This window comes from Budorcas taxicolor, chromosome 2 (assembly GCF_023091745.1).
Source record: "Budorcas taxicolor isolate Tak-1 chromosome 2, Takin1.1, whole genome shotgun sequence".
Classification (NCBI taxonomy): domain Eukaryota; kingdom Metazoa; phylum Chordata; class Mammalia; order Artiodactyla; family Bovidae; genus Budorcas; species Budorcas taxicolor.
In genome coordinates, this window is record NC_068911.1 from 4,968,611 (window position 1) to 4,995,205 (window position 26,595).

General features: G+C 43.5%; 2 protein-coding genes and 1 non-coding gene across 3 annotated transcripts in view; 2 read left to right on the forward strand and 1 right to left on the reverse strand.

Moving 5' to 3' along the window:
- Window positions 1-818: 818 nt before the first annotated feature.
- CCZ1 (CCZ1 homolog, vacuolar protein trafficking and biogenesis associated) lies at window positions 819-16,372 on the reverse strand. The gene is made up of 15 exons (XM_052636365.1): window positions 16,088-16,372; window positions 15,028-15,125; window positions 14,843-14,936; window positions 14,549-14,626; window positions 13,444-13,491; window positions 12,785-12,868; window positions 11,196-11,371; window positions 9,795-9,876; window positions 7,684-7,745; window positions 7,266-7,377; window positions 3,845-3,878; window positions 3,129-3,246; window positions 2,184-2,342; window positions 1,807-1,934; window positions 819-1,007 (listed from the first exon to the last, which is right to left on the reverse strand). Exons 1-15 carry the CDS (start codon window positions 16,370-16,372, stop codon window positions 952-954), a joined length of 1,614 nt encoding a protein of 537 aa, XP_052492325.1. The 3' UTR covers window positions 819-951.
- The window catches only part of LMTK2 (lemur tyrosine kinase 2), a 159,261-nt gene continuing 148,991 nt past the window's right edge, over window positions 16,326-26,595 (forward strand). The window contains exons 1-2 of the mRNA XM_052636364.1: window positions 16,326-16,389; window positions 23,623-23,888. The gene's annotated coding sequence lies outside the window, so the exon portion shown is untranslated. The remainder of the gene's footprint in view (window positions 16,390-23,622; window positions 23,889-26,595) is intronic.
- On the forward strand, window positions 17,215-17,286 carry TRNAE-UUC (transfer RNA glutamic acid (anticodon UUC)). The gene has a single exon. It is a non-coding gene; the product is annotated as a tRNA-Glu (tRNA).

Here is a 26,595-nt window from a genome sequence, read left to right on the forward strand (position 1 = left end):
TGAAAATACACACATGGGGGTATTGAATGAGCCTGTATTCATTGTTTCTTTTTTCTGAATTAAATATAGCACTAGTGATTAAACTTAGTATCTGATAAAACCTACTAGAAAACAGTGGGAGCAGATGAAGCCCTTTACACGTTTCTGCAGCCCCACCCTCTCCGAGCCTGCACGCCTCCTTTGCCATGGTGACTGCGCTGTGTCCACATCCTGCCTGTCCTTCAGGTGCCGCCTCTCCCGTGGCCTCTGCCCGGGTCCTTCTCCACCCGTTCCCACAGCATAGCAAGCAACGCTGCGCGGACCAGAGGCCAAACAACAAGGATAAAGAGCCAGCGGCATAGCTGGAGGTTACCCAAAGACCTGACGTCTCTGTTAGGAAAGTATTACAGCTAATAGTCCTGTTAAATTTAAGAGGAGACACCCAAAGCATAAGAATATACCTGAAGCTTCCAAACTAGCAAAAAGGAAGGAAACGATCATCCGACATAAGCTTGGGAAAAAGGGGAAAAAGAAGAATGGAAACAGAAAATGCTGGAGGTGGTGGCAGAGCCCAGATCCACCCGTCGTCACCAACTGAGCGGGCTGACTCACCTCTTCCTCCCCTTCAAAGCTCCCTGGTCTAGAAACCAGCAAGCAGAGATTCAAGGCAAGACCAGGATTTTTACAAACGTCTTAAACAATTTATTAGTCTTATTTTCCAGTAAAATATTCACAGAACGTCAAAAGAATGGAATGACAGAGATGTAGCCGACTACCTTTAATTCCACATAAATATTTAAAATCTAAAAACCTCAGGAATCATCAGACTGAGTAGAAATTTGACTCTTCAGAGCAAGTATTGCTTTACTATTGTCATTAATCCAGTCAATAATATGACCAATGACCAGCCGTGGGAAACAGCATGCCTGCCGAGTTGCTTTTTAAAAGTTGTTTCACGGAGCCCTTGTGAAGTCAATCCAGGAAGAATATGTTGTTGAACTGTGTTGCGCAAAGCTTCTTGACCTCTTCTGCAAAAAGGACAGAAAACAGTAAGAGAAGAAATTCTCACTTAAGAGGTTTTAGGATATAGATCGGTACCTTATTCTGATAAGTCTCTGGGAATAAAGCTGGAAATTTAAATAAAGGTCTTCATCGAATGTGACCTTCAATCTTAGAAGCCTTGATATGTTTGTAAATCAAGAGAAAGATAAAAAGGCTTGACACACAGGAGACTTGATCACTATTCAACATCTCTTCTTTAGGCCTGAGAGAGCTCAAGCCCAAAGTGCCCAGGACATCCATGCGTTGGGGTCAGGAGTACAACTTCTAAAACCTCGAGGAATCTGACATAAGCACACAAAACCTCTAGCGGCAGCCCTGAGTCGAGGACCAGGAGCCCCACAGAGGCATCACTCTTTGGACGTTACACTCGATTCCCATTTTCAATGAGGCGTGTATTAACCGCTGTCGTTCCTAATGCATCAGCTATTAACCCTAACCACTGGGCAACCAGGGATCTCCCAAAATGCACATTTTAATACATGGTGTATAAAGCCATGGGATTTTTCCTTCGGCATTAGCGAAAATAATTTTCTTCTGGCCTGTATCAAGTTTCCCAAGAAACCGGCAAGGTTTTCACATACGTTTTTCAAGGAACTAAGTTACAGAAAAAGAGACCAAGTGACGGTTTCCTTTGAGCAACAGGGGCCTCTGCCTGAGAATCTGAGCAGTCATGCCCACTCTGCGTACACGCTCCCAGCACAATGAAAAGAGTCTGTGAAACGTCAGTAGCATTAAAACTCTGCTCAAACACCACACCCTATTTACCATTGACTTCAATCAGGTTTGCATTTTTTTGATTCAAAATAACATACAGCTCCCTCTGGTCGGACTTCTTCCCAACAACCCAGTAATCGCTCATGGCTTTCACGATGATCTCTTCATCCTCGTCCACTCTGCAAGACAGGAGTGTCAAGACACAACTGTTTATTTTATACACACAGCTGGACTGTGACAAAGATTCTGAAATAAGAAACAGGAAACCTGAGTGACTTGAAATGGTCAGGGAGTCAGGCCCCTGTGAGTGACCAGCCACTCCTGGGCTTGATGACATTCGCCCTCTGAAGGGGCCTGGGATCAGTTGGTGTTTGGAGCTGATTCTCATTAGAGAGCAGACACCTAACTGGAGAGGGGGTGAGAATTACCTTGTGAAATCACTATTGATGTCGCCCAGAATCTTCATTAGATCCGGATGGACAGATGTGAGTGACACGCTAGGTGTCTTCCTCATGTGAACTGTACTTTTTTCTGCTAAATTCATATGGTTGAAGTAGATAAACTTAAACTGGGGTTCTTTTTCAGACCTGTGAACACATGTTATTCAGATGGTAACATTCTGAAAGAACAATTAGACTGAAAAGATAGTTTCTGAAATATCATAGCATTACCCCAGCTATACAGCCACAGTGTCAAACCCCTGCGTGTATAATGGCTAAGGTGGTGTTTTCAATGGCTAGGCCTTCAAATCAAGAACCTCAGTTAAGACATAACATTCGGCAGTAACTTCTTGGATATCTGTGACATACTCAATATGACTGAATTTCCCAGTGAGCTCAAGTATGCATTTTAAAAACCAAAAATATTTTAACTGTGATGATTTTCTTTCAAGTACAGTGTTTTATGAAAAGTAGTCACTCAGTTATCTGCCGACTAAAGAAAAACCCGTACTGGCTCATGTCACAGCCGACTTCGCCGGGTAAAACACTTCTGCACAGGAGGCCGAGTGCGTTCTGTCTGCACAAAGCCAAGCCCTGCTGACCACCACTGCCAGCGTGGACCTCACAGCCTCGGCGGGGCACGTGGGGAGGGGTGCACAAGGCCAAGACCAGGGGCGGAGCTGGCAGACCTGACCCCACACACTCACCCCGCCATCGGGGAGGGCCGAGGGGATGCATTAAGACCCAGCCCCAGCCACCATCGTGGGGCAGAAAAACCGGGGACCAGCTCCCCAGGAAGCCCTGTGGACAGGGCCAAACAGCACGTGTGTCATCTGGATGCAGAAAACACCATCCACGTTCTAAGTAAAAGCCACCCTGATTCACCCAAAGCCACTTAAACGCTTGAGAGTAACCAGGAAGCAGAGTACAAACCCAGATATTCTCTTGTTGATGTTAAACTGCTCACAGATGTCAGATGCCAGCACTGTGAGCTGGGGCCCCACGATACTGTCCAGTCTTCGGCAGAAATCCAGTGTGGGCTGAATGGAGGCTATGAGTAATTCAAGAAATACCAGTGAGTGTCAGGGGGGCAGGGGTTAACGAGCTCGATTTTCATTTCACTGTCTTAACAACAATATGCAAACTACTGATCTGGGAAATAAAACAATGAAATGATCAGAGCCCTCTGCCCTCCGAAACAGAAGACACAGGGCTCAGAATTGGTTATATTTAAGATGAAAAAGAGGCAAAGACTCATTGCACTGTGAACGTGGACTGCAGCACGCCCTGCGGGGTAGTAACCTGACTGGCTGCCCTCAGTAAAAGGAAGGTCAAATACTTATTTAACAAACACTACAGCAGCACTCACGGGCCCAGTACCGTTGGTCCGCACAAGTATTACCTCTCTTAATTCTAAAGCTCCTTTGAGGTGGGTGTTCCCTGTGATCGCTTCATGGGCAAGAAGGCACAGAAGCAGGCAAGCTGGGACTTTAGTGGTATTAGAAACAGCTAGTGACGACGGCAGAGGGCCTCGATGGGCGACAGGGCTTAATGCGGCCTCTGTGTTGCTATGACAACATATCTATCATTCAGGAATGGAAGGGAGCAAAGTGTAAAGAGACAAGGCTTAGATACATGTGTGTACCTACCATCAATCATGAAGCACACAGCTGCACTCATGGCCTGGGATGAAAAGAAACCAAGATTAGGAAATGGTACAAAAAAGGAGGACTGAAATAACCAAACACAGTGGCCTTGTTTGAATCTTTTTTTTAAACATATCAACTTTCTAAAGACTTTCTAAAGTCAACCGAAGGAATCTCGATGGGGCTGGATATTAGATGATATTAAGGAAGTATTATTTATTCTGGTCAGGCATGATAATGGCAGGTGCTGATGTAAAAACAGACGCCCTTAGTAGTTAGAGGTGCAAAATGAACTCTGAGGGGAACGACAGGATGATTCAAAATGCTCCAACAAAAAATAAATAAATAAATAAAATGCTCCAACAAAAAAACAAAATGTGTAGAGGCGGGAGATATTATTACCATATTATGAATCAAGCTCTGTGATACGTACCTGGGTATTCATTATTCTAATCTGTGTGTGTGTTTGAAAAAACCCCCAGCAAATTAATGTCACTTGTCTTGCTTTTTTTATTATAGCAAATACTGCAGTTATGACAGAAGCAGCAGGAACCTACAGCAAGCTAGATCATAAATAAAACAGCCAAAAAACATTTAAATTTATCAAAGTCATGTAATGGTGTTTAAAAAAAAAAAAGGTCAAAACAGAACATGTAGGCTTGGGACTTCCCTAGTGGTCCTGTGGTTATGAATGTGCCTTCTAGGGCAGGGGACAGGTTCAGGCCCTGGTCGGGGGACTAGGATTCCACGCGCCTTGGGGCAACTGAGCCCACAGGCTCTAGGGTCCATGCTCTGCAAGCAGAGAAGCCTGCGAGCCACAACAGGAACTCAAGGCAGCCGGAAAAAGAGCATACAGGTTTGTGAGGAGAATGCAAAGAACTTCCTCCTCCGGCAACCACCGGGACTGTTCTAGATCGGATGGCTGCAGCACCACCACCTCTGGCTGTCGCGACGGATGGCTCCTCTTGAGCCAGCGCCCCCACCCCCCGCCCCCCGCCCGGTTTAAGCCACTCTAGTTCCTCCGCTGGACAGTCACCTTACAGCCTCAGGCGGCTCAGTCCTCACGCCTCCAGTCACAGCCACTCTTTAATGAGGACATTAACCTCCCTGTGTCCTTGCACCTCTCCTTCTCAGACTTGTTCAGCTCTAACTTCATGTTCGCATGGTCAAAGCTAATGACATTTATGCTACTCTGTAAAGTGAATGGTAATCATAATTTGCCCATAAAGAGGCTACAAACTGGGTGGCTTACAGGCCAGTTCCACCCAATATAGGTCTTTCTTTTTGTTTCAAGTCATTTTGACTTAGACGCCAACTAGTTTGCTACCAAAATCCCAATTTCCAGCCTCCCCTCAGGCATCTAGAGTCCTGGGGCCACTGCTCTTCACTCCGGCCACTACCTGGCCTCCTTGGGACACGGGCCCCTCTCTGTGACACAGGGTCCCGAAACCCGACCCAGCTTGCCTCCCTTGTGTCTGCCATCGGACATTTGTGTGCCTGACCCCTTAGAGGTTTATTTAAAGAAAACGAAACAAAAAAAGTGGCCCTTTTAAAGTCTATTAAAAAAGTTGAAGAATTTCAAATACATTAAAAATGTACATGGAAAAGATACACACGAACCCCAAGGACCATCACTTTCTCGACAACTGTTAACTCATGGATAATCCTGCCCGATTCACCGCCCTCATCTACATATTAATAATCTCTCTCCCCAGGGAAACATTGTAAGTGGAGAAAAATATAAAAAATAATCAAATTTCCAGAGGGAAATTTCCCTCAGGGCAGACAGCAGGTTGAGAAACGCTTGTAAAAGGCAATCTACTACAACTTACTATTTTAATTTTAGTCTTTTATTACAGCTGTGAACGCATATATTAAAAAAGAAGCAAGACCTCAAATCAGTAACAACTTTCAATCTTAAGACCTTGGAAAAAAGAAGCGCAAACTAACCACAAAGCAAGCAGAAGGAAGGATGTGACGACTGGAATGGAAATAAACTGAAACAGAGAACAGAAAAACAAGAGGGAAAAATGAAACCAAAACACGATCCCCTGAAAAGATCAACCAAACTGAAAACCCTTTAGATGGCCCATCTGGACCCAGGAGAGAAAAGACGCACATGACTGAAAGGAGTGGGACGGGAGACCACACTGCTGCCTTTGAAAGACCACAGTACAAGCCTATATGACATGACAACGCTGGACACCAGCAACTTGAACAGCCTAAAGCGGACAAATTCCTAAAAAGATACAACTACTAAAACTGACTCAGAGGAAAAGAAAATCAGAGAAGACCTACAGGAAGTAAAGAGGCTGATTAATGATTTAAACACGCCCCCAGAGCAAGCCCAGATGCAGGCTTTGCTGTGACCAAACGTGAAGAATTCACACCTGTCCTTCAGAAAGCCTTCAAAAACAGGATACCACCCTTATGCCAAAACCAGACGAGGAGAAGACTTCAAAACGAAAGAGAACAGACCAGCAACCCCTCGTGGCCCTGAGCTCACGCAGGTCAGCTGGGCCTCCGGGAGGCCAGCTACAGATAGTCGGCCATGAGGGTGGTCAGCGGGGCCGGCATCCAGTCTCTGGACGTCACGGCTTGGGTGAGCCTCCCTGGAAGGCAACACGCCCCACGCTGTCACCTGTCACTGCTGGGAGAAACAGGGCCTGTACTGTCCACATGACTGTCCAGAGGCCAGCTGGAAGCCTGCGCCTGGTCACAAAGATCAGAGACCCTCTGTGCCGCAACTAAGACCTGACGTAGCCAAATAAAAACCACCCAACCTAACATAAACATGGGGCTTCCCTGGTGGCTCAGTGGTAAGGAATCCGCCTGCAATGCAGGAGACATGGGTTCAATCCCGGGGTCAGGAAGATCCCCTGGAGAAGGAAATGGCAACCCACTCCAGTATTCTTGCCTGGGCAATCCCGTGGACAGAGGAGCCTGGCGGGCTACGGTCCATGGGGTTGCAGAGAGTCTGAAACAACGTAGCGACCACACAATGTAAACTTACATCCTGATAAGACAGCATCCTGATGGAAACTCAAGACTATCCTTGTGAATTAGCAAGCCCACAGCTTTAAAATCAGAGCAGAGGCAGAATCCACTGAAGGGTGGGCAGGCGTCAAATGACAGGTGGCAGCGGCCTTTACCGCCTGACCCGTTCACTGGCAGGACTTGTGAGTCATGGCCGCAGACACTGACCCTCTCACAAATCACGGAGCTGTTCCACGGGGACTGAAAATAAACCTCTTACTCCAGAAAGCACCCATTTCGAGTTTTACAGCAATTAGAACTTGCGAGGACACTGTTCCAAGGATCATGCGAGAGGCCTGCACACCAACTGGTGCACCCGGTGGAAGCTGTGCCAGAAAGATCTACTTTAGCATTGATCTGTAACTGTGGAGCGAGAGACGACTGTTACCTTATAAACAATTAAGTGCAGAGCTTCGTAAGTGTCGTCTGTATTTACAAAAATTTTGGGGAATCTGCATTTTGCTTCTGGATCATTAAGGTTCAAGGGGCCAGTGAGAAATCTGAAAAGCAAGCACAGAGATGCGTTGATTCAATCAGGCAGATATAAGCAGGAATATATAAACAGTGCATTCCTATAAAGGGTGGTAATACACACCCCCTTTTTGGGGGGAAGCTAGACACTACTTAGAAAACACCACATCAGAAAATAAAAAAAGGAATAGTTTTAATTCATTGCAACCAAAAGGATTTCCTTTGCTGATTATTTTCAGCAAAGCAGCACAAAGGCAATTCAGTGTTCGTGATTTTATCTTTACCAGAAAAGATAATAAAATCCAGTACTGTCTATCAGAGGGCAGAAGTCCTACCTTCCATAGTGTTGGAGGTTTCCGGGCATTTCTGCCCTTATTGGAGAATCCCTTCCCGCCAACTGTAAACAGATTTAATATCGACATGTGACTTCTTAGATTTTCTATATTCAACACTATAAGAAACAGCATTCGTATCTACTGGTTGACTCCATGCCACATATCTGTATCAGTTTCCCATATTCATCCCCACCAAAAAAAAGGGGTGGGGGAGGAGGATTACAGAGGTACAAAAGGACTCACTGGTTTTAACCAGAACTTCACTGTACCCCAAGTTCCACATATGGGTTTGACAGCAATAACCGAAGGCTGACGCGTGCTAGGCAATGACGTCAATTACTTAATTTCATCTTGTTTCACCCCTGTGGGGAATGCCCTCTCCCAATTTTTCAGAAGCGGAAACTAAAGTTTGAAGAAGTTCACCAATGCGCCCAGCTCCTGAGTGGAGGGGCCGGGTAGCAAACCCAAGCCTGTCTGACTTCAAAGTCCCTGCCTTTGGTCATGACGCTGTGGCTCCTTGTAGGTTTTTCTTTGTATCACATTCCTGTTTTCTTCTGCTGAAGACACACTATTTCAATATGTGTAGGAAATGAAAAAAAAAAATCCAAATCTAACAGTAATGCTAGCTAAAGTTTATTCTAAAACTTTTTGATGTTCTTCTAGCCCATGTAAGGTTTTAGCATACAACTTGAAAGACTGAAAAACACTGTCAAATTTGACAGTAAGAACACAAAGCTAACTCTCACAGATGCAGCCTGCACTGAGACACGTCCTCCCGTGTCCGTGCACCCGCTGGCCCATTTACGCTTCTGTTTTAGAAATCTGGCTCTTGAGAAGTTTAATAAAGCAGCAAGAGAGTTTTCAGCTGCTACAACAGCACCGCCCCTCCATGGGAAAGTCTCCTGAGGGTCCTTCTGAGGGCGTGTTTGAAAGCAGGTGCTTTAGCATCAGGCGGACCCAGAGATCAAGTCCTGGCTCTGTCGCTTGCTAGGTGGGGGGCACTGGGTGAGTCATGAGAGCCCCTCAAGCCTGGGTCTCCTTTCTGTAAGATGGAGATGAGGTCCCCAGCTCTCAGGATGTCATGAGATAATGCAAGTTTTCTGGGTACATATACTGTGTCTGGTGTGTAGCATGAACTCCAGCAACGTGAGCCACTGTATTCAAACCACCTAGAAGGGAAGTCAGGGCAGGACTGGGTCCTTCTCAAAACCTGAGATTTCTTATCTAAAAGATATTTTCCTGTTATTTCAAGTCATGGCCTTAAAAAATAGAGCAAGGGAGAGTGTGTGTGTGCACGTGTGCACGCATGCACCCTTGGGTCAAAATGATAATTTCATGGCTTATGAATACTTTACCTAATTAAAGCTAAAAATGGATGCTTTGGGGAAAGCACTGTGGTATTATTTACAGTTTTGTGCAGCAAAGTGGGAGAATCGGTGCCAGAGTGGAAAAGCCAGGCAGGCAGTCTAAAATCAACTCAGGGCTGGATCTCCCGTTCACAGGTGCAAAGACCACTGTTTCGTCCAAGATCGTGGGCATTCCGAGGGCTCCCAGAACCCAGCCTAGAGATCCGGCTTCCCTTACACCCTCTGCAACTGCATCTGAACAAAATGCAGAAAAGCTGGCATACGCAGCTCTCCGTGCTAAGTGACACAAGAGGTTTCTACACCTGCGGATTCCACCTTATGCGGATTCAACCAACTGCAGGCTGAAAACAGGGAGGAAAAGCTTTAAAGTTTCCAAAAGCAAACCTTGAATTTGCCACATGCTGGCACCTACTTATGTAATGTTTACATTGTATCAGGGTTTTTCTTATTTTTTGTCTTGAGTATTATAAAAATCTAGAGACCATTCAAAGTACAGGGGAGGATGTGCGCGTGTGCAGCTCACATGCAAACACTAAGCCGTTTTATAAAACAGACTGGAGCACAGGTGGGCCTGGGTGTCTGCAGGGGTCCTGGGGGCACTTCCGTGGATGCCAGCAGACAGTCCGTCACTGAGCGTCACACCAACAGTGTGAACTGCAGATCAGAGCTGCCCCCACCACTCCCCTCCACTCCCCTAAGTACCTATTTATCCATCTGTCTCTAGAGATCAGTACCCCATCATACCTCAGGTTCGATATGCCTCGGGAACAGAGATGTGGTGAGGTATTTGTATAAAATCCTCATGTCGTCTTGCTCTAATCCACTCCTGCGACATCAGAAAAGTACTGTGTTAAAAGACTGGAATTGGTCTTCCGTCTGCCCACTGTTTTGTGATTAAACATCATCTCTGACTCTTCACGTGGGATTATCCAGGGAGCATCAGCAGCTGATGGCCACTCTGCTCCAGGTACCAGATTTCTGGGCTACTGGTCACGCTTGCTCTCACCCGCCACCCTGAATACAGTGCACGCTGTGGACAAGGAACTTGGTCCTGTTATGTCTCAGACATGTATGTGGGTGTTAATTCTCTCAGTTTCAGAGTAGGCAAAAAACGGGCAGAGAAAGAAACAAACTTTCGGGGAAACCATCCACTCTGAAACGAGACAAAAGTTAAGTGGCATGTGGAAAAGTGCAGAGAATCCAGCCGGCGCTGTTGGACTTGATCCAAAATCAGTTTTTCAGGTAAGGATATAAACAATGAGTCTGTATCTGGGGTTTTTTTTTTCCCCCTATTAAATCGAAATCTCCCTTGATAGAAACCAAGCCTCTGCCTGACACCCCAAGGCCCTCAAGGCCCTCTCTTCTTTCCCAGGTAAGTCGCAGGTTATGTTAGAAGCCTGGCCTGTCAGCACAGGAACACTCCTTGCCATCAACATTCACGGAGCACAAACGAGGAGCCCGAGACACAAACCCTCAAACGGAATGGCTCTGAGCAGGAGGGCCTTCCGCTGGCCCCGGCCCCAGGAACCTCAGGCTCATCCGGGGCAGACCCCTCTCAGCTGCAAACGCTCGGCCCCCCAGACGTGGCTGGGGCCCCAGAGGGCTCAGGCACATTCACACAGCTCTTCCGGGGTTTAGTCTTCGGTCACTGAGAACATTTAGTAACAGTTTATCTTTGCTTCTTGAGTAGCAACACTTTTATCAAAGAAATTATGTTTTGGCCCCTAGGAGACAAGACCCAAATATAGCTTGAAGACAGCGGGTTAATTTCCTGACTTTATAGTACCTTTAACTTCTTGGATGTTTTAAAATACTAGCTTCTTTAAAAGAAACTATGAAAATCACATTTACTATACTGATTCTTTGAAGATGTTTTTGGAAAAATACCAAAATCAAAATAGGATTCTTAAACCTAACATTTTCCCCATCATTCATGGAACCAGTTTTAAACTCCCCTGCTCAGTAATTTTAAACAAAATTACCCTAATTTTGGTTTTAAACAATCACTGCCTTATTTTGACAATATCTAGAAAGGCGCTTCCCACCCCACCCCACCCCCACCCCCGGCTGTTATTTCCAGTTTGACAACCTGCTATCAATCCAGTCACTGCTGTTTTTATGATCCTAAAACACGGGAGTACCTACCAGATGAGTTGATCATTATAGAGAAAGGCAGTGTACTTGACTATACTCAGGCTTTCTTCCATTCTGTTAATAAAGGACTGGATTTTCAAATAAGTCATTTTATCCAATGGGAAGAAGCTGATCCCACCAAATATGTCCAGTAGATCGCAGGACTGCAAATGCAATGTTTGCAAATACTGCAGGAAAAAAGGCATAAAACTTACTAACAGCACACAGAAGCTAGTACTCTGGCAGCTGAAAATAACAGGTCTTAATTTGAGGTACAAGTATACGCTAGCAAACAGCACATTTACAAGATCAACATGGAGGTGAACCACAGGGAACTGGATACGGAATCAGTACCAATTTCAAAAAAATAAGTTCAAATGTAATTAGTGTCCTTTCAGCTTTGTGTTTTCTCTCTGTGAGGTGTTTAATTCCTTATTAGTGCTGTTCAGATTAGACTGACCTCTGCACATGGTATTATGGACCAATTCATACTAAAATCACACTGGAAGGGCATGCAGTCAGTGATGGTGGACAGAAGAGGAATAAAGACGAGAACAGGAGCCAGGGGAGAGTCAGAGTCAACGATTATGATCATTAAAGTGAAGAGACAAATAAAAGTAATTCATAAAAACAAAATAATTCACAGACAGACATTAAAGTAGTATAGGGAGAAAGATCAGTTGAGACTCATTCCTCTAAGACAAACTGAATCTGACCAGGGATACTTCCCTGGTGGCTCAGACGGTAAAGAACCTGCCTGCAATGCAGGAGACTGGGGTTCAATCCCTGGGTTGGGAAGATCCCCTGAGAAGGGAATGGCTACCCACTCCAGTATTCTTGCCTGGAGAGTCCCATGGACAGAGGAACCTGGTGGGCTACAGTCCATGGGGTTGCAAAGAGTTGGACATGACTGAGTGACTAACTCTTTCACTTTTTTCAGCATAAAATATGCAAAATTGACAGAGGGAGAAGGAGAACAATGTAGGGGAAAAGATCACACTCATGACTACTAAGGGGAGAAAGATCTGTGTTACAGCCGCAGACTTCACCTTAAGTCAGTACAGGTGACGCCCGTTTAATGAACACAATTGATCCACGAGAATGTGCGATTTTGCTAATGAACCAATCCACCCCAAGGAAGTTTCCTTTGCTTTGGAGTAAGCCCACACTGATAGACACAGGTGGGTCAAGGATGAAGCCAGAAGACATCTCCAAGGTGCTTTAAGGAGCTGTGCACAACTGGCAGGAAGCTCTGATTCACGAGTACAAGCCTAGGGACTTCCCTAGTGATCCAGTGTTTGACTCTGGGTCTCCAACGCAGGGGGTGTAGGTCTGATCCTTGGTTGGGGATCTAAGGTCCCATTTGCCATGTGGCAAAATAAATTAAAAAAAAAAATAAACCAAAGGTTAAAGCTTAAAAAAAAAAAGAAACAAATACAAATCTATTTCCTCAGTGGTCTGATTCTGTCCCACTATGCCTGAGTCTCCACGCCAACTCCAATTTCTAGGTTTGTTTGTATGTGAGAAGCAAACTTGTCTGTATTTCTCTAACAGTCAGTTTGATAATTACCAAGATTACAAATAAAATTCTGAATACTTACTCGATGGAAGAATTTCTCTAATCTTTCTTTTAGGAGCTTGACACCTCCATCTTCCATGGCTCTCAGAAATGTACCATTAAAAAGCTAATGGTGTAAAAGATTAAGGAAAAAAAAATTTTTGTCCTTCAATTTCCCAATATAACAAGTTCTTCATTTTCTTTTACATTATTTCTGCTTATTTCATCCCACAATTCTTTTTCAATATACAAAATATTTACATTAGAAAGTGAGTTATAAGTCACAAAATATCAAAACACTGTTAAGGGATAATGTAATTTTTGTAAAATCACCCAATTGTTCTGGGCATTTTAAAAAAATCTGAACTCATATCTAAGTTTCACTTTATATAAACAATATTGCTAGACTTCTTATATCATAGAAATCTCTGCACTCTCTACTTTCCTTAAGAACATGGATTTTATCATTCACTGATGCAGATATACTCTTAGGACAAGCCGGGTAAGAGAAAAGGGCTCTCTCTGTACTGCATGAATCAGTACAGGCATAAACCTCAATGCTGCTTCACAGGCCCCGTTATTTCTTCCCCGTGACACACAGTTACCTTACAGTCATGTAGAGAATTAAGAATTATTTTAAATGACCCACGTAAATCGGGGTAAGTGGCTAGACTCTCAGCCTAGAAAACGTGTCGTGCTTACCTTGTACATGCTGTAGCACTGCTGGAGCACCGAGCTATAAACCTTGTCCTACAAACAGCACAGAAACAGCACAGATCTCATTCGAGGGAAAGCAAGAAAATAATCAACTGCATAGTAAAGGTATAGTGACGCTTGGTAAAGCAACAGAATCTTCATACACATGGTCCTATAATAGTTGTGTGCTGAAACTAAGAGGTATTTAAATTCAATTATGAACCAGTAAGCCTAAGAAAAGCTATGACCAACATAAACAGCATACTAAAAAGCAGAGACATTACTTTGCCGACAAAGGTCCATCTAGTCAAGCCTATGGTTTTTCCAGTGGTCATGTATGGATGTGAGAGTTGAGTCACAAAGAAAGCTGAGCGCCAAAGAATTGGTACTTTTGAACTGTGGTGTTGGAGAAGACTCTTGAGAGTCCCTTGGACTGCAAGGAGATCCAACCAGTTCATCCTAAAGGAAATAAGTCTTGAATATTCATTGGAAGGATTGATGCTGAAGCTGAAACTCCAATACTTTGGGCACCTAATGGGAAGAACTTACTCACTGGAAAAGACCCTGATGCTGGGAAAGAATGAAGGCAGGAGGAAAAGGTGGACGACAGAGGGTGAGATGGTTGGAGAGCCACCACTGACTTGATGGACATGAGTTTGAGCAAGCTCTGGGAGTTGGTGATGGACAGGGAAGCCTGGCGTGCTGCAGTCCATGCATGGGGTCCCAAAAGAGTCCGACACAAGTGAGCGAGTGAACTGAACTGAAGCCTAGTTCGGCAATTCTCTCCAGTAATTCTTGGCTGGAAAATCCCATGGACAGAGGAGCCTGGCAGGCTACAGTCCATGGAGTTGCAAAGAGCTGAACACGACTGAGCAAACAAGTCTAATTTTTTGGAGGGCTTCAAACACAGATGAATAGAGGAAGGCAGTGGTAAGAGACGGCACATACATGTTTTTATAAGACTGTGCTCATGGAGACAAGCACAACATTCCCCTGTGCCGACCTTGAGAAACTTCTGCCAAAGTGACATAAATTAAAGCTGAACAAGTCAGTTACTCAAGATAGTAACAATTTTTTCCCTAAAAATATGAAATAAAAAATGACACATTACCAGCAACTCCTCCTCTTGGTATTCAACAACTGGTTTTCCATCTTTACTTTGCTTTTCAATGATAGGATTCCGAACAACCTACAAATTTTGATTTAAGGAATCAATTATATGTGTTTTAAAATTTTCCCCAAAAACAAATACACCAAACAGGAGTTTGATTTTTAAATTGCTACTGAATGTACTGTAACTCTCCTCTGACGCAATGACCAGAGGACTTCCTTGAATTCCTAACGGTAAAGATCACCCATAACTGTATAATACAAATTCAGAAAAGTGTACTGTATATGTAAATACCATGACCATCCAGAAATTTTCCTCTGGTTCATTGAAGAACTGTCTGTTCTTCTGCGTATGTAAAGATTTTGCAGGTTTTGATGGACTAAAGGTCCTAAAAAGGGTAAAAGAATGTCAGCGACAATCCCCCAACGGAAGTTTTAAGAATTCACTGAGCTCTGCAAAAGCACATTGAAAGGTATTACCTTGTAAACTGTACAATAGCTTCACATAATCCAACGTTTCTAATTTTTTCATTCTTTTCTACTTCATTTGGATAATAAAACAAAATTTTATTTTCCTCCTAAAGTATGAAGAGAGAGAATCACAACATTGACATAAGCATTTTTTCTGTCTTAGCTGTTGACAATACTTAGTGTCAGCCTCTCTTATGTGCTAGCTGGCAAGACAAAACAAAAGCCCCTTTTAGAAAAACAAAGATTATCTTCTCTTCAGGGTGTAACAAACGCCCACCTGCATGAAAGGCAATTGTGATATTTGGTAAGTCATATGCCATCTGAACTAAATCAGACAACGATGCTGAAAACTCCACCTCTGGATTTCTTTCTCCATGCTAATTTGTAATACATCAATGCTTGTAAGAAATAAGTGTGTGTGCATGTGCACAGACATACACCTCCCCACAAATTAAACCCAGCAAGTTCACAAGCATTTGGACTGGCAGCCTTTAAAAAGACCGTGATTTCCTGCCACCAAAACTTGGCGCCGGACACCCTTTGAGGAAGTTACCGTCCCCACCTTGAAAAAAGTAATGATAAAAAACCAAAACAAAACCATCCGCTCCCATCCGATTTAACTTCCTAAACCGGAAAAAAGAAAAAAAAAAAAAAAAAAAAAACTTTCCGAAGATCCGCCAAGCCTGCATTACAGGACTACCGTCTCCCACTCTTGTTCTACGTTTCTAGGCGGAGGACTTCCAGCAACAAAGACAAAAGCTCAACTTTAATCATCCAGAGTTGATGTTAAGAGAAGAGAGACTCCACCTGTGTGATTAGCCCGACGAACCTTCACCCAGTAAACAGGCACTGATCTGGGATCTGTAACCAGACCCTGCCCGCGTTGTCTGGGCCCTGCCGCACACCCAGCACAAAACAGTCCGGTAAAGGCCGGTCGGTAAGGGGAGACTGACAAGCGACGACCCCAGGCGCACCCCGCGGCTGCCCGGGCCGGACCCCATCCAGCAGCCCCCCTACCCCGGGCCCTCTGCCGCCCACGGACGCCCACGCGCGCCCCCGCTCCACTTACCTCTCCCTCGCGCGGCCCGAAGCGCGGGTTGTAGATGAAGAAGCTCAGCAGCGCGGGCGGGAACTGCTTCTCTTGGGCCGCTCCTGCTCCGGCCCCGGACGCCGCTGCCGCCATCCCGGCCCGGCCCCCCAGCCTCGGGAGCCTCCCTCGGCCCGCCCAGAGACAGATGCCGCCGGAAGACCGCACTTCCGCCTCGCTCGCCGTCCCCCCGGAAGTGGTTGCCGCCGGCCCGGAAGAAGAATCCGCAGCCCAGCGTTCCCTTTCGGCGCACCCTGGTGGCTTCATTCCCGTTTATGTTCTGGGTAGGTGTTTCTTCTGTCAATACTGTAAGAGTTAAGTTGAAGTGAAACCGTTTTTGTCTTGTTTCCTTCCCCCCCTCCCCTTAGATTTCTGCCCTGGCTGAAGGCGAGGGTTGCATTTTTGAAGAAAAATGGGCCCTGTTTTGTGCGAAAGGGATTGTGAAGGTGCAATGGAAGGCCCAACGTTTGGGGTGATAGTGTATTTAGTCAGGTAGCTTGACCGTTTTCATTGTCCACAGGGTCCCACCACATACTTGTTGGTCTTTTTAGATCCCCGTTTGAGAGACTGTGACTTTGTGCCTCTCGCGACTTCTTTGCCTTCAGGGAGAAAGTTAGCTGCAGGTGGGAGCATGGTGTGTGGCGAAGCGGGACCAGAGCGTGGCCTTCTCCCCACAGTGCCTGGTTCCAGGCTTTGGAACTCAGGGCATCGCCCTTGTCAGCCCTTGGGATTCACTAGGTTTGGAGGCCTGTGGGTTGTGGGAGCTGGAACCGCTCGTGACTTCTGATACTTGGAATTGAAGCCTTTGCAGCAGACCCCACGGCCAAACTCAAGACTTTAGTTTAGGTTGCCTTGTCTCTCACAGATTAGGTGTGAAAATAGTACCTCTTTTTCAACTTAATAGAATAGACCTTCATGTTTAGGAAGGTGATGTTGGAATCTGGGCGTGAGACTGAACTGGGTACTTACTCTGGCTCTCACTCCCTGGGTGGAAGTTCTTGGACCCATTATGTAAGGTGTGTCCAGTCTCTGTGTCTAATATGTAAAATAACTAATAGTAAATGCTTTTCTAGTAGGAATTTCACTTTAAGAATAAAATGAGTGGGAATTCCCTGGTGGTCCAGTGGTTAGGACTTGGTGTTTTCACTGCCGGGCCGCAGGTTCAATCCCTGTTCAGGGAATTAAGATCCATAAGAGTTAAATGGGACTGTGATTGTATGTATAGTAGTCCCAGCCCTTAATTGTTATTCAACAAGATTGCTGTCATTACTTGCTCTTGAAAGACTCCCTCAACCAGCTTGCTTTAGTGTATGACAGTCTTTTGTTAGGAAGACATGTTTTGACATTACAGTAATAATTTTCAAAGAATTTTAAGGTAGCAAAATCTCCTTTCCCCCTTTTATTGCCCCAAAGTCCATGGAAACTTCTACGAATTAGACACAGAGCTACCCTGGTTGAATGTGAGGCTGAGTGGTAGAAATGAGACCTAAGAAAACCTTCTGCTGGCCTTTTCCAAGAGCTGCCCCTCTTCCATCTCTGTCTCCTTGAGGAACCCTAAAGCACTTGTATAGGACCCTGCGGCTCCAGGGAGCATAATTTGAGAACTCCAGGTTAAAGAATTCCTTCCTTTGTCTCAGAGCAAACGCTTTTGGAAGAATGGTACAAGGAGCCTGGGGCTTAGGTTGAACAGCCGAATTTTAGTTCTGATTTGTCACTTGCCATTTATATGACCTTTGATTAACCACTTAACTTCTTTGAGCTCCAGTTTCTTCCTTTGAAAAATGAGATTAATATCTACCTCAAAGGAGAAGTGCAAATATTACATTAGATGACACAAATGAAAGTACTTTGTAACGTGCAAAGTACAATTACAATAAAAATGTGGTAAGATAACATTTTATTGCATTCTCCCCAGCATGCCTTTACTTCCTGTTTACTTTGCATTCTATGCCCCAGTCAGTCAGTTGCATTGATCGCCACAGGAGAGAGATGATACAAAAGCAAAATAAACCAAACAAAATCAGAAATCGAAATGCTTTTAAATGCTTTTTAAGTTTCAAAAGCTAAGGAAGCAAGAAAGCTTAGATAGTGATGCATCCTCCTTTTTCACAGTCACAGGGTGTGAGGTGGGTGGAGTAAGGATGATAGACACTTAGCTGTGTTTGGAGGTCTCAGAGGAGAGAGGGTGTAGATGTATGCCTTATTCCTTGTGGAATGGGGAAAGTGGCAGGTCTTGCAGAGTGCCCCCTCTGTGTCAAGCGTGACGCACCAACAGTAGAACAGCCATGGCCACATGAATGTCTAGGCGTCTAGGCAGTAAGTGCTGCTTGATGCAGGAAGCAACTAAATGTTTTACTCGTACACGGAAGTAATTCACAGAAAGCCAGACCTGAGAGGCCGTAAGATTAGAACAAAGAGAAATTAGCTGTGGCTAATTTCACACCGCTGAAGTCCGGAAGACTGGACAGGAATGAGCTTGACTCAGTGGTTGCTTGTATGGACTAACCACCACATACTCCTTTCCCATGCAGGGCCTTGCATTACCCACTTCTTCTGTCAGTCAGGGAAATAAGGGTGAAGACGAGGCTGAATTCTTGACATTGTCCTGAATTATGATTCTGTCTCCAAGCAGGACGGGATTCAAATCGATGTCCAGTAACAGAAATAGAAGATTAGATCCAAATCATTGGGAAAAAAAGGGAAATTAGATCTTTTGCACAAAGAATTTGTGAGCTCAGAAGCAGGGGACCAAGATGGAGATGTAGGAGGCTTCTGATCTTCCCTTCTTCCCCAAATGCAGTCAATGTACAGCTACAGACAGAGCAATTTCATCTGAGAGAAATCCAGAGACCAGCTAAATGTGAGTTGAGACTCCCATATGTGAGGTGAATGAGAAAAGACCCATAGCAAAATAGATAGGAAAGTCTGAGCCTCACCCTCTGCAGCACCATATAACTGGGAGGGAATCTCCACCAGGGCTTCCCTGGTGGACTCAGATGGTAAAAAAACCTGTCTGCAATACAGGAGACCTGGGTTCAATCCCTAGGTTGGGAAGAACCCCTGAAGAAGGGGATGGCAACCCTCTCGAGTATTCTTGCCTGGAGAATTCCACGGGCAGAGGAACCTGACTGGCTGCAGTCCCTGGGGTCAGAAAGATTTGTCCAGGACTGAGTGACTAAGGGGACGACAGAGGATGAGATGGCTGGATGGCATCACCGACTCGATGGACATGAGTTTGAGTGAACTCTGGGAGTTGGTGATGGCCAGGGAGGCCTGGTGTGCTGCAGTTCATGGGGTCGCAGAGTTGGACACGACTGAGCGACTGAACTGAGTGACTAACACACGTACACGCCCCCAAGGAATGGGCCCTCACGTTACTTGGCTTTGATAGTCAACAGGGTTACTCACAAGTTCCAACGCACGTAGTTAAAAAAAATTTTTAAATAGGTTCAAGAGCACCCATTGTGGGTGTATACCTGGACTCAGTGCCAAGGGAATAGATTGCTCTGACTGTATGAATTTCACTGTCCTGTATCCTGAAAGAATATCATTAAGGTAACATTGGACTTAAACTGCATGTTAGACAAGATGACCCAAAAAGACATACAGAGAACATTCTATTCAACAGCAACAGAATACTCCTTCTTCTCAAACACACATGAAACATTTTCCAGGCGAGATCATATATTATACCACCAAGTAAGTTTTAATAAACTTGAGAAGATTGAAATCATATCAAGCATCTTTTCCACTGACAAATGGTATGAAACTAGAAATTAGTTACAAGAAGAAAACTGGAAAATTCACAAATACGTGGAGATGAAACAGCATGCTTTTGAAGGACCAATAGGTCAAAGAAGAAATCAAAAAGGAAATAAAAAATTTTGAGACAAATGACGATGGGAACATACTGTACCAAAACTTAACTGGATGCAGCAAAAGCAGTTCAAGAGGGAAGTTTATAGCGATAAATGCCTACAGTCAGAACAAAGATTTTGAATAGACAACCTAACTTTAAACGTGAAGGAACTAAAAGAAAGCAAACTGATCCCAAATTTAATAGAGGGAAGGAAATAACAAAGGTCATACTGAAAATAAATGAGATATATACTAAAAAGACCATAGAAAATATCAGTGAAACTAAGAGCTGGTGTTTCTGAAAAGATGATTAAGATTGGCAAACTTAGCTAAACTAGGGAAAAGAAAGAGGACTTAGAGTCAGAAATGAAAGAGAAGACATTACAACTGATAAGACAGAGATACTAAGGGTCACAAGAAACTACTATGAACTATTTACATCAACAAGTTATATAAGCTAGAAGAAATGGATAGTCACTGGAAATACATAGCCTACCAAGACTGCATCATGAAGAAAGAATCTGAACAGACTAATTACTCATTTGGAGATTGAATTAATAATCAAAGCCTCCCAACCACAAAAGCCTAGAACCAGATGGCTTCACTGGTAAATTTTACCAAAATTTAGAGAATTAATACAAATCCTTTCCAACTCTTTCAAAAAATAGAAGTGAGGGAAACACTTCTAAAATTTTACAAAGCCAGCATTATCCTGACAGAAAAAGATACTACAAGAGAAGAAAATGATAGCCAATATCCCTGCTGGACATATATGAAAAAAAAAGAAAAATTAGCAAACTGAATTCAACAGTACATTAAAATGATCTTATACCATGATCAAGTGGAATTTATTCCAGGGATGCAAGAATGGTTCAGCATCCACAAAATCAGTGTGACCTACCACATTAGCACAATGAAGGATAAAAGTCATATAATCATTGCAATAGATGGAGAAAAGGTGTTTGACAAAATTCAACATCTTTTGATGATTAAAAACTCCTAACAAATGGGATATAGAAGGAATGTCCCTCAACATAATGAAGGCCATAAATGATAAAATCCCAGCTCACATCATGTTCAACAGTGAAATGCTCAAAGCTTTTCCTATAAGATCAGGAACAAGACAAGGATGCCCACTCAAATCGCTTTTATTCAACATAGTTGTGAAAGTCCTAGCCTGAGCAAGTAGGCTCAGTATTTCTTTTTGTAAAGAAATATAAATGTATCCAAGTCATAAAGGAAGCAGTAAAATTGTTCCTGCAGACAACATAGTATATGTAGAAAACCCTAAAGACTCTACCAAAAACCTGTTAGAATAAACAAATTCAGTGAAGTTGCAGGATGTATAATATCAATTACACAAAAATAAGTTGTGTTTCTATACACTGACAATAAAATACCAGAAAGTAGAATTAAGAAAACAATTTATAAGTATCAAAAAATAAATAAACTACTTAGGAATAAATTTATTTAAGGTGAAAGATCTGTGTACTTAAAATTATAAAACTGCTGAAAGATATTGAAGACAAACTAAATGGGAAGATATTCCGTGTCATAGATTGGAAGAATTAATATTGCTAAAATGTCCATGCTACCAAATGATCCATAGATTTAGTGCATTACTGATCAAAATTCTAATGATATTTTTCATAGATACAGAAAAACAGGGAAATACAATCAAAATCACAATATCACCTAACACTAGTTAGTTTTATTTAAAAAAATGAATAAGAGCAACTGCTGGCCAGGGTGTAGAGAAAAAGGAACTCTGCTGTACTATGAGTGGGAATGTAAGTTGGTGCAGACACTAGGGAAAACAGTATGGAGTTTCCTAAAAAAAAAAAAAAAAAACTAAAAATTGAACTACCTTGTGATTCAGCCATTCCACTGTGAGTATATATCCAAAGGAAGTGAAATTATCTGAAAGAGATTTCTGTACCCCCATGTTCATTGCAGCATCATTCACAGTATCTGAGGTGGAAATGACCTAAGTGTCCATTGATGGATGAATGAATAAAATGTGACACATACGTACACAATAGAATATTATTCAACTGTAAGAAAGAAGGAAATCCTACCATTTGCATCAACATGGATGAAACTGGAGGGAATTATGCTAAGTCAAATAAGCCAGACAGAGAAAGACAAATAGTGGGTGGTGTCACTTTTATAGGAAACCTTAAAAAAAAAAAAAGTGAAACTCATAGAAACAGAAAGTTGAATAATGATTGCCAGGGACTGGAGTAGTGGTGGTGAAGGAAATAAGGAGAGGCTGATAAAAGTTACAGACTTTTGTTTATTAGATGAATAAGGAACTTCACTGGTGGTCCAGTGATTAAGAATTCACCTGCCAGTGCGAGAGACACGGGTTTGATCCTTGCTCCGGGAAGATCCCACATGCCATATGGGCCGATAAAGCCCATGCACCACAATTACTGAAGCCCACGTGCCCTGGAGCCTGTGCCCTGCAGCAAGAGAAGCCACTGCAGTGAGTAGCCCCTGCTTGCTGCAACTGGAGAAAGGCCTTGTGCCACAACGAAGACCCAGCACAGCCATAAACGAATGAAATTATAAGCTGAGTAAGATCTGAGGCTGGAATGTGAACATGGCAACTCCAGTTGATAACACTGTATAATTGAAATTTGCTAACAAGGTAGAATTAAGTGTTTTCATTAAAAAAAAAGCTAAGTGTGAGGCGATGGATGTGTTTCTTACTGGTGGGAATCTTTTTATAACACGTGCATATGTAAAATCACCATGGTCTACACTTTAAATATATCACAATTTTAAATGCCAGTTACACCTCAATAAAGATAAGGAAAAAGAATCTGTGAGTTCAAAACTCCAAGGGAGTAAGTTAAGGCATTGTTCCAAGTTAAGAAGTCACAGTTCCAGGATGGGAGGTTCTGGACGTGTCCTCACGTACGTCTTTCTCCCTGCTAACAAAAAAAGTGAGCTTATAGATGGTCAGACCTGATTAGAGTCATCATCTTGTTCCCATTGTCCAATGCAGTGCCTGCCTTAAAGGATACAGTATGTTGATGGATGAATTATGGAGGTAGGGAACAGGGACAATGGAGAAATGCACTTCCCTCATTCATAGTTCTGTCTGCTGCAAGCTGTGCAGACAGAGCTCGGGTCACAGGCTCGTTTGACATTAAAGTGAGTTCTTTCCTCCCTACACTCATCTTAGTACTGAGCTCCAAGAGGAAGCTGTTGAGAAGAGGTCTGGGTGTGATACATACATCCAAGGCTACCTGTACAAAGAACCACTTCCTCCCACTCTGTTGGCAGAAATATCAGACACCTGAGTCAAGTAATCAACCTTTTTTTCGTTGACTTAGAGCCCAGAAACCGTGTCATTCTGAGGTGACCTTCATCCTGAGGGTACCTCTCTGTCCTGCAGTTAAAATTGCCCTTGATCTCCGTCTCTTCCTGTGATCACTTGTAAAGGATCTTCCACTTGTAAAGGATTCTTTTATTAAAAAGTGGAAAATCTGAGGCAGTTTGGTAAATCAGTATTGGAAGGTGAGAATCATCTAGGAAATATATATTTATATACATGTATGTTATATATAATGTCATTTTCAGGTATAAATTACAGGTATTATGTAATTATGTAATAAATACAATTATATATACAAATATGTATATTACAGGTATTATGAACCAGTGAAGCCGGGTTCAGCAGTCTCTATAAGGCTCTCGCCTTCATCTGATGCTGAAGCTTGAATTCTGCAGAGCAGACAGGCAGGAAGGGAAGACGGATGTAAAGAGAGTGAGGACAGGCTGGAGCCCCTGGGAATAGACTGGAACTTCTATCAGTCTCTCACTGCTCCCGAAGCTGGATTTCTTTGTCATAGGAGGAAATGCTTCTGGAGCTGGGACAGAACGAGATCCCCACACCACGGAGGGGAGCCAGCAGGTAAGGTACTCCCACACCAACCTCTAGAGCATCAGTATCACAGCTGCTTCACTGCCAGCCTCCAAATCCCAGGCAGGATGTCTCCTGCTGCCCACCCTAACCGGATGCCTGCAGCCTAAGCAAGATGACAAATTACAAACCTACCAAACAGCCCCCGCCAAGGTTTGCTACAGTGAGGTGGTGGGTAAGCAGGCATTTGCTACATCGCTGTAGTCTCAGATGTATATTTGAAATACCTTATAATTTGAGGTGTGAATCTATTTACATGCATTGTAGAACCCCTAAGAAAAATGATGTCAAAATCCACTCCCTTCCAAAAGAAGTTGACTTTTTGAAACCAGTTAAAACATTGTGTAAATGAACAGCCTTTCCAGTGAATAAGTTAACAGGCCAGGTGGAAATGATCTTGGTGATTCCAATTTCATCTGTCTTCTTAAGTGTTTGCAAAGTAATACCATACCTTAACATTAGCAGAAGAGATACCAGATAGGTTTTTGCTTGAAATTGGATTCCCAAGTACTCATTACACAAAATTAAACTGTAGTCATTGTGCAGAATTAACTATGTAGCTTGTAAACCTGAACAATTCAACAAATATTTCACATCTTCACTGTTTTGCTACAGTTTGTGTTTGAGCTGGAAAGAGCTGCCAAAACCTGTATGTTAAAATAATTGTATAAACAATGTGCAGAAGCTGAAGCAAAATGCTAACTAATATTAGAAGTTTTTTAGTAATTTTCTTTAGTCGCAACAATTAAGCACATACACCAAGCTGCCTTTGAGATCATATTCCATTCAATTATAAACTACTAAAGTATAAACTCAAATTATAGTTGTACAAAGAGTCAAAGCCACTGATGCCACCCTGTTTTATAAGCAATTAGGAAGAATAAGACACCAGGTTTTTCAAATCTGTGACCTAGTGGGCAATGTGGGCCCTCATTTCAAAGTCAAAATATCATCATTCTACTGCTGAGAACATGTCTTCTTGAGGTGGGTTGTTTGTGTGAATCCTATGTCTGACTTTTCATTCTCTCTAGTTGCTATGCTCCCCCATTTGAAAGCCTGCAGGCTCACCTCACTGGTCTGTACCCCCACCAGCTGCAGAGAGCGGCTGCTAACGTTTTGCTGTATGTCCTTTTGCTTTTTTCTTTCCCAGGAGGCACATATTGAATAGGACCCATTTAAAAATGAATTGCTGTGTACAATATTTATATAATGACTAACCTAGGGTAATTTTTGAAAACATTTTCTTCTTTTCAAATTATACGTACTGCTAAAATTTGGAAATGCCAACGTTTCTACAAAATTTCAACCTAGATAAATAACTCCCAAAATAAAAAGTGCTAATTCACAAATGTGTCCGAATGCCTGGAGTTGTTATTACCTGCAGAGTGGAATACCCCCTCCCACAAACACCCCAGATCCGAAGAACACAGTTAAAAATTAATATGAATAATGACCACTAAAGATTGTTTCATTTAAGCGTGCCAGCTGACACTTTTAGGTGTTAAATACAGAGAGATGGTTCCTTTTGTTTGCTAGTTATTACCATTGACAGAGACTTTGGAATTAAGTGCCTAAGACTGGGTTAGAAAAATGAAAAGGTAATGTAATTGAAATGGGCAAAAATAGTTTGAATTATACTTTTGAAACAGTAAAGCAAAGCAAAGTTTCAGTCTCTCAGTCATGTCTGACTCCTTGTGACCCCGTGGACTGTAGCCTGCCAGACTCTAGTCCTAGGATAGAACTAGGATAGAACTCTCTACCCATAGAGTTCTCCAGGCAAGAATACTGGAGTGGGTAGCCGTTTCCTCCTCCAGGGATCTTCCCCACCCATGGATCAAACCCAAGACTCCTGAATCGCAGGCGAATTCTTCCCTGAGCCGTCAGGGAAGCCCTTTGAAACAAGTAGAAAGAACACAATTCATTAATAACTGTCTATGTATGGAAAACATGGCAATTCATCCTTTTGTATCCATCCATCCTCTAAACAATTTCCCCAAGACATTCAGAACATGGGTATGACTCAATGGCACAGTGTCCCCTGTGAGTGTTAGTCACTCTGTCGTATCTGACTCTTTGTGACCCCATGGACTGTAGCCTGCCAGGTTCCTCTGTCCGTGGAATTCTCCAGGCAAGAATACTGGCGTGGGTTGCCATTTTCTTCTCCAGGGAATCTTCCTGACCCAGGGATTGAATCCGGGTCTCCTGCATTGGCAGGCAGCTTCTTTACCATCCGAGCCCCCAGGGAAGTCCCCTGGGTGCTCTGAACAACCCCTCCAGTGATTATTTCCATACAGATGCCCTCTTGACAGAAAAGAAAGAAGAGAAGCAGTCTTTACCTTGCTGGGGTCAGGCTACTTCTGCTGCCCTAGTGGGTAATGGATTGCTTAGTCAATTAGACTGTCTAAAAAGCAGCATCATTCACCTTGTTTCTTCGAGGCACATGGTGTCCAGAGCCCGAGGGAGGAAGGCTGCATGATCACACTGAGTTACTTACAGGCTCTCCCTTCAGAACTGTTGGGATGAGGGCCGTTACCTGGGGAGAGCTAGTGGAGTGAACAGAAGTGTCAGGAGGGTCCGAGTGTCCACGTGGTGTGGTGGTGGCGGACTGCTTTAGGGATCAAGCCTCCTGGGGCGTCAGAATTGGCCTGGAAGGCCCTCTTGCCGGTACCTGGGAGAAACTGTCACATACCAGGGAAGC

Excerpts from the sequence above, each read along its gene's own strand:
- CCZ1 (XM_052636365.1), bottom strand. The coding sequence starts at position 16,372 with ATGAAGCCACCAGGGTGCGCCGAAAGGGAACGCTGGGCTGCGGATTCT. Across the intron at positions 14,627-14,842 it reads AAAATTTCTGGATGGTCATG|GTTGTTCGGAATCCTATCAT; the intron begins GTATTTACATAT and ends CAAAATTTGTAG. Across the intron at positions 3,247-3,844 it reads TGTGTGCTTCATGATTGATG|CCTCCATTCAGCCCACACTG; the intron begins GTAGGTACACAC and ends AATTACTCATAG.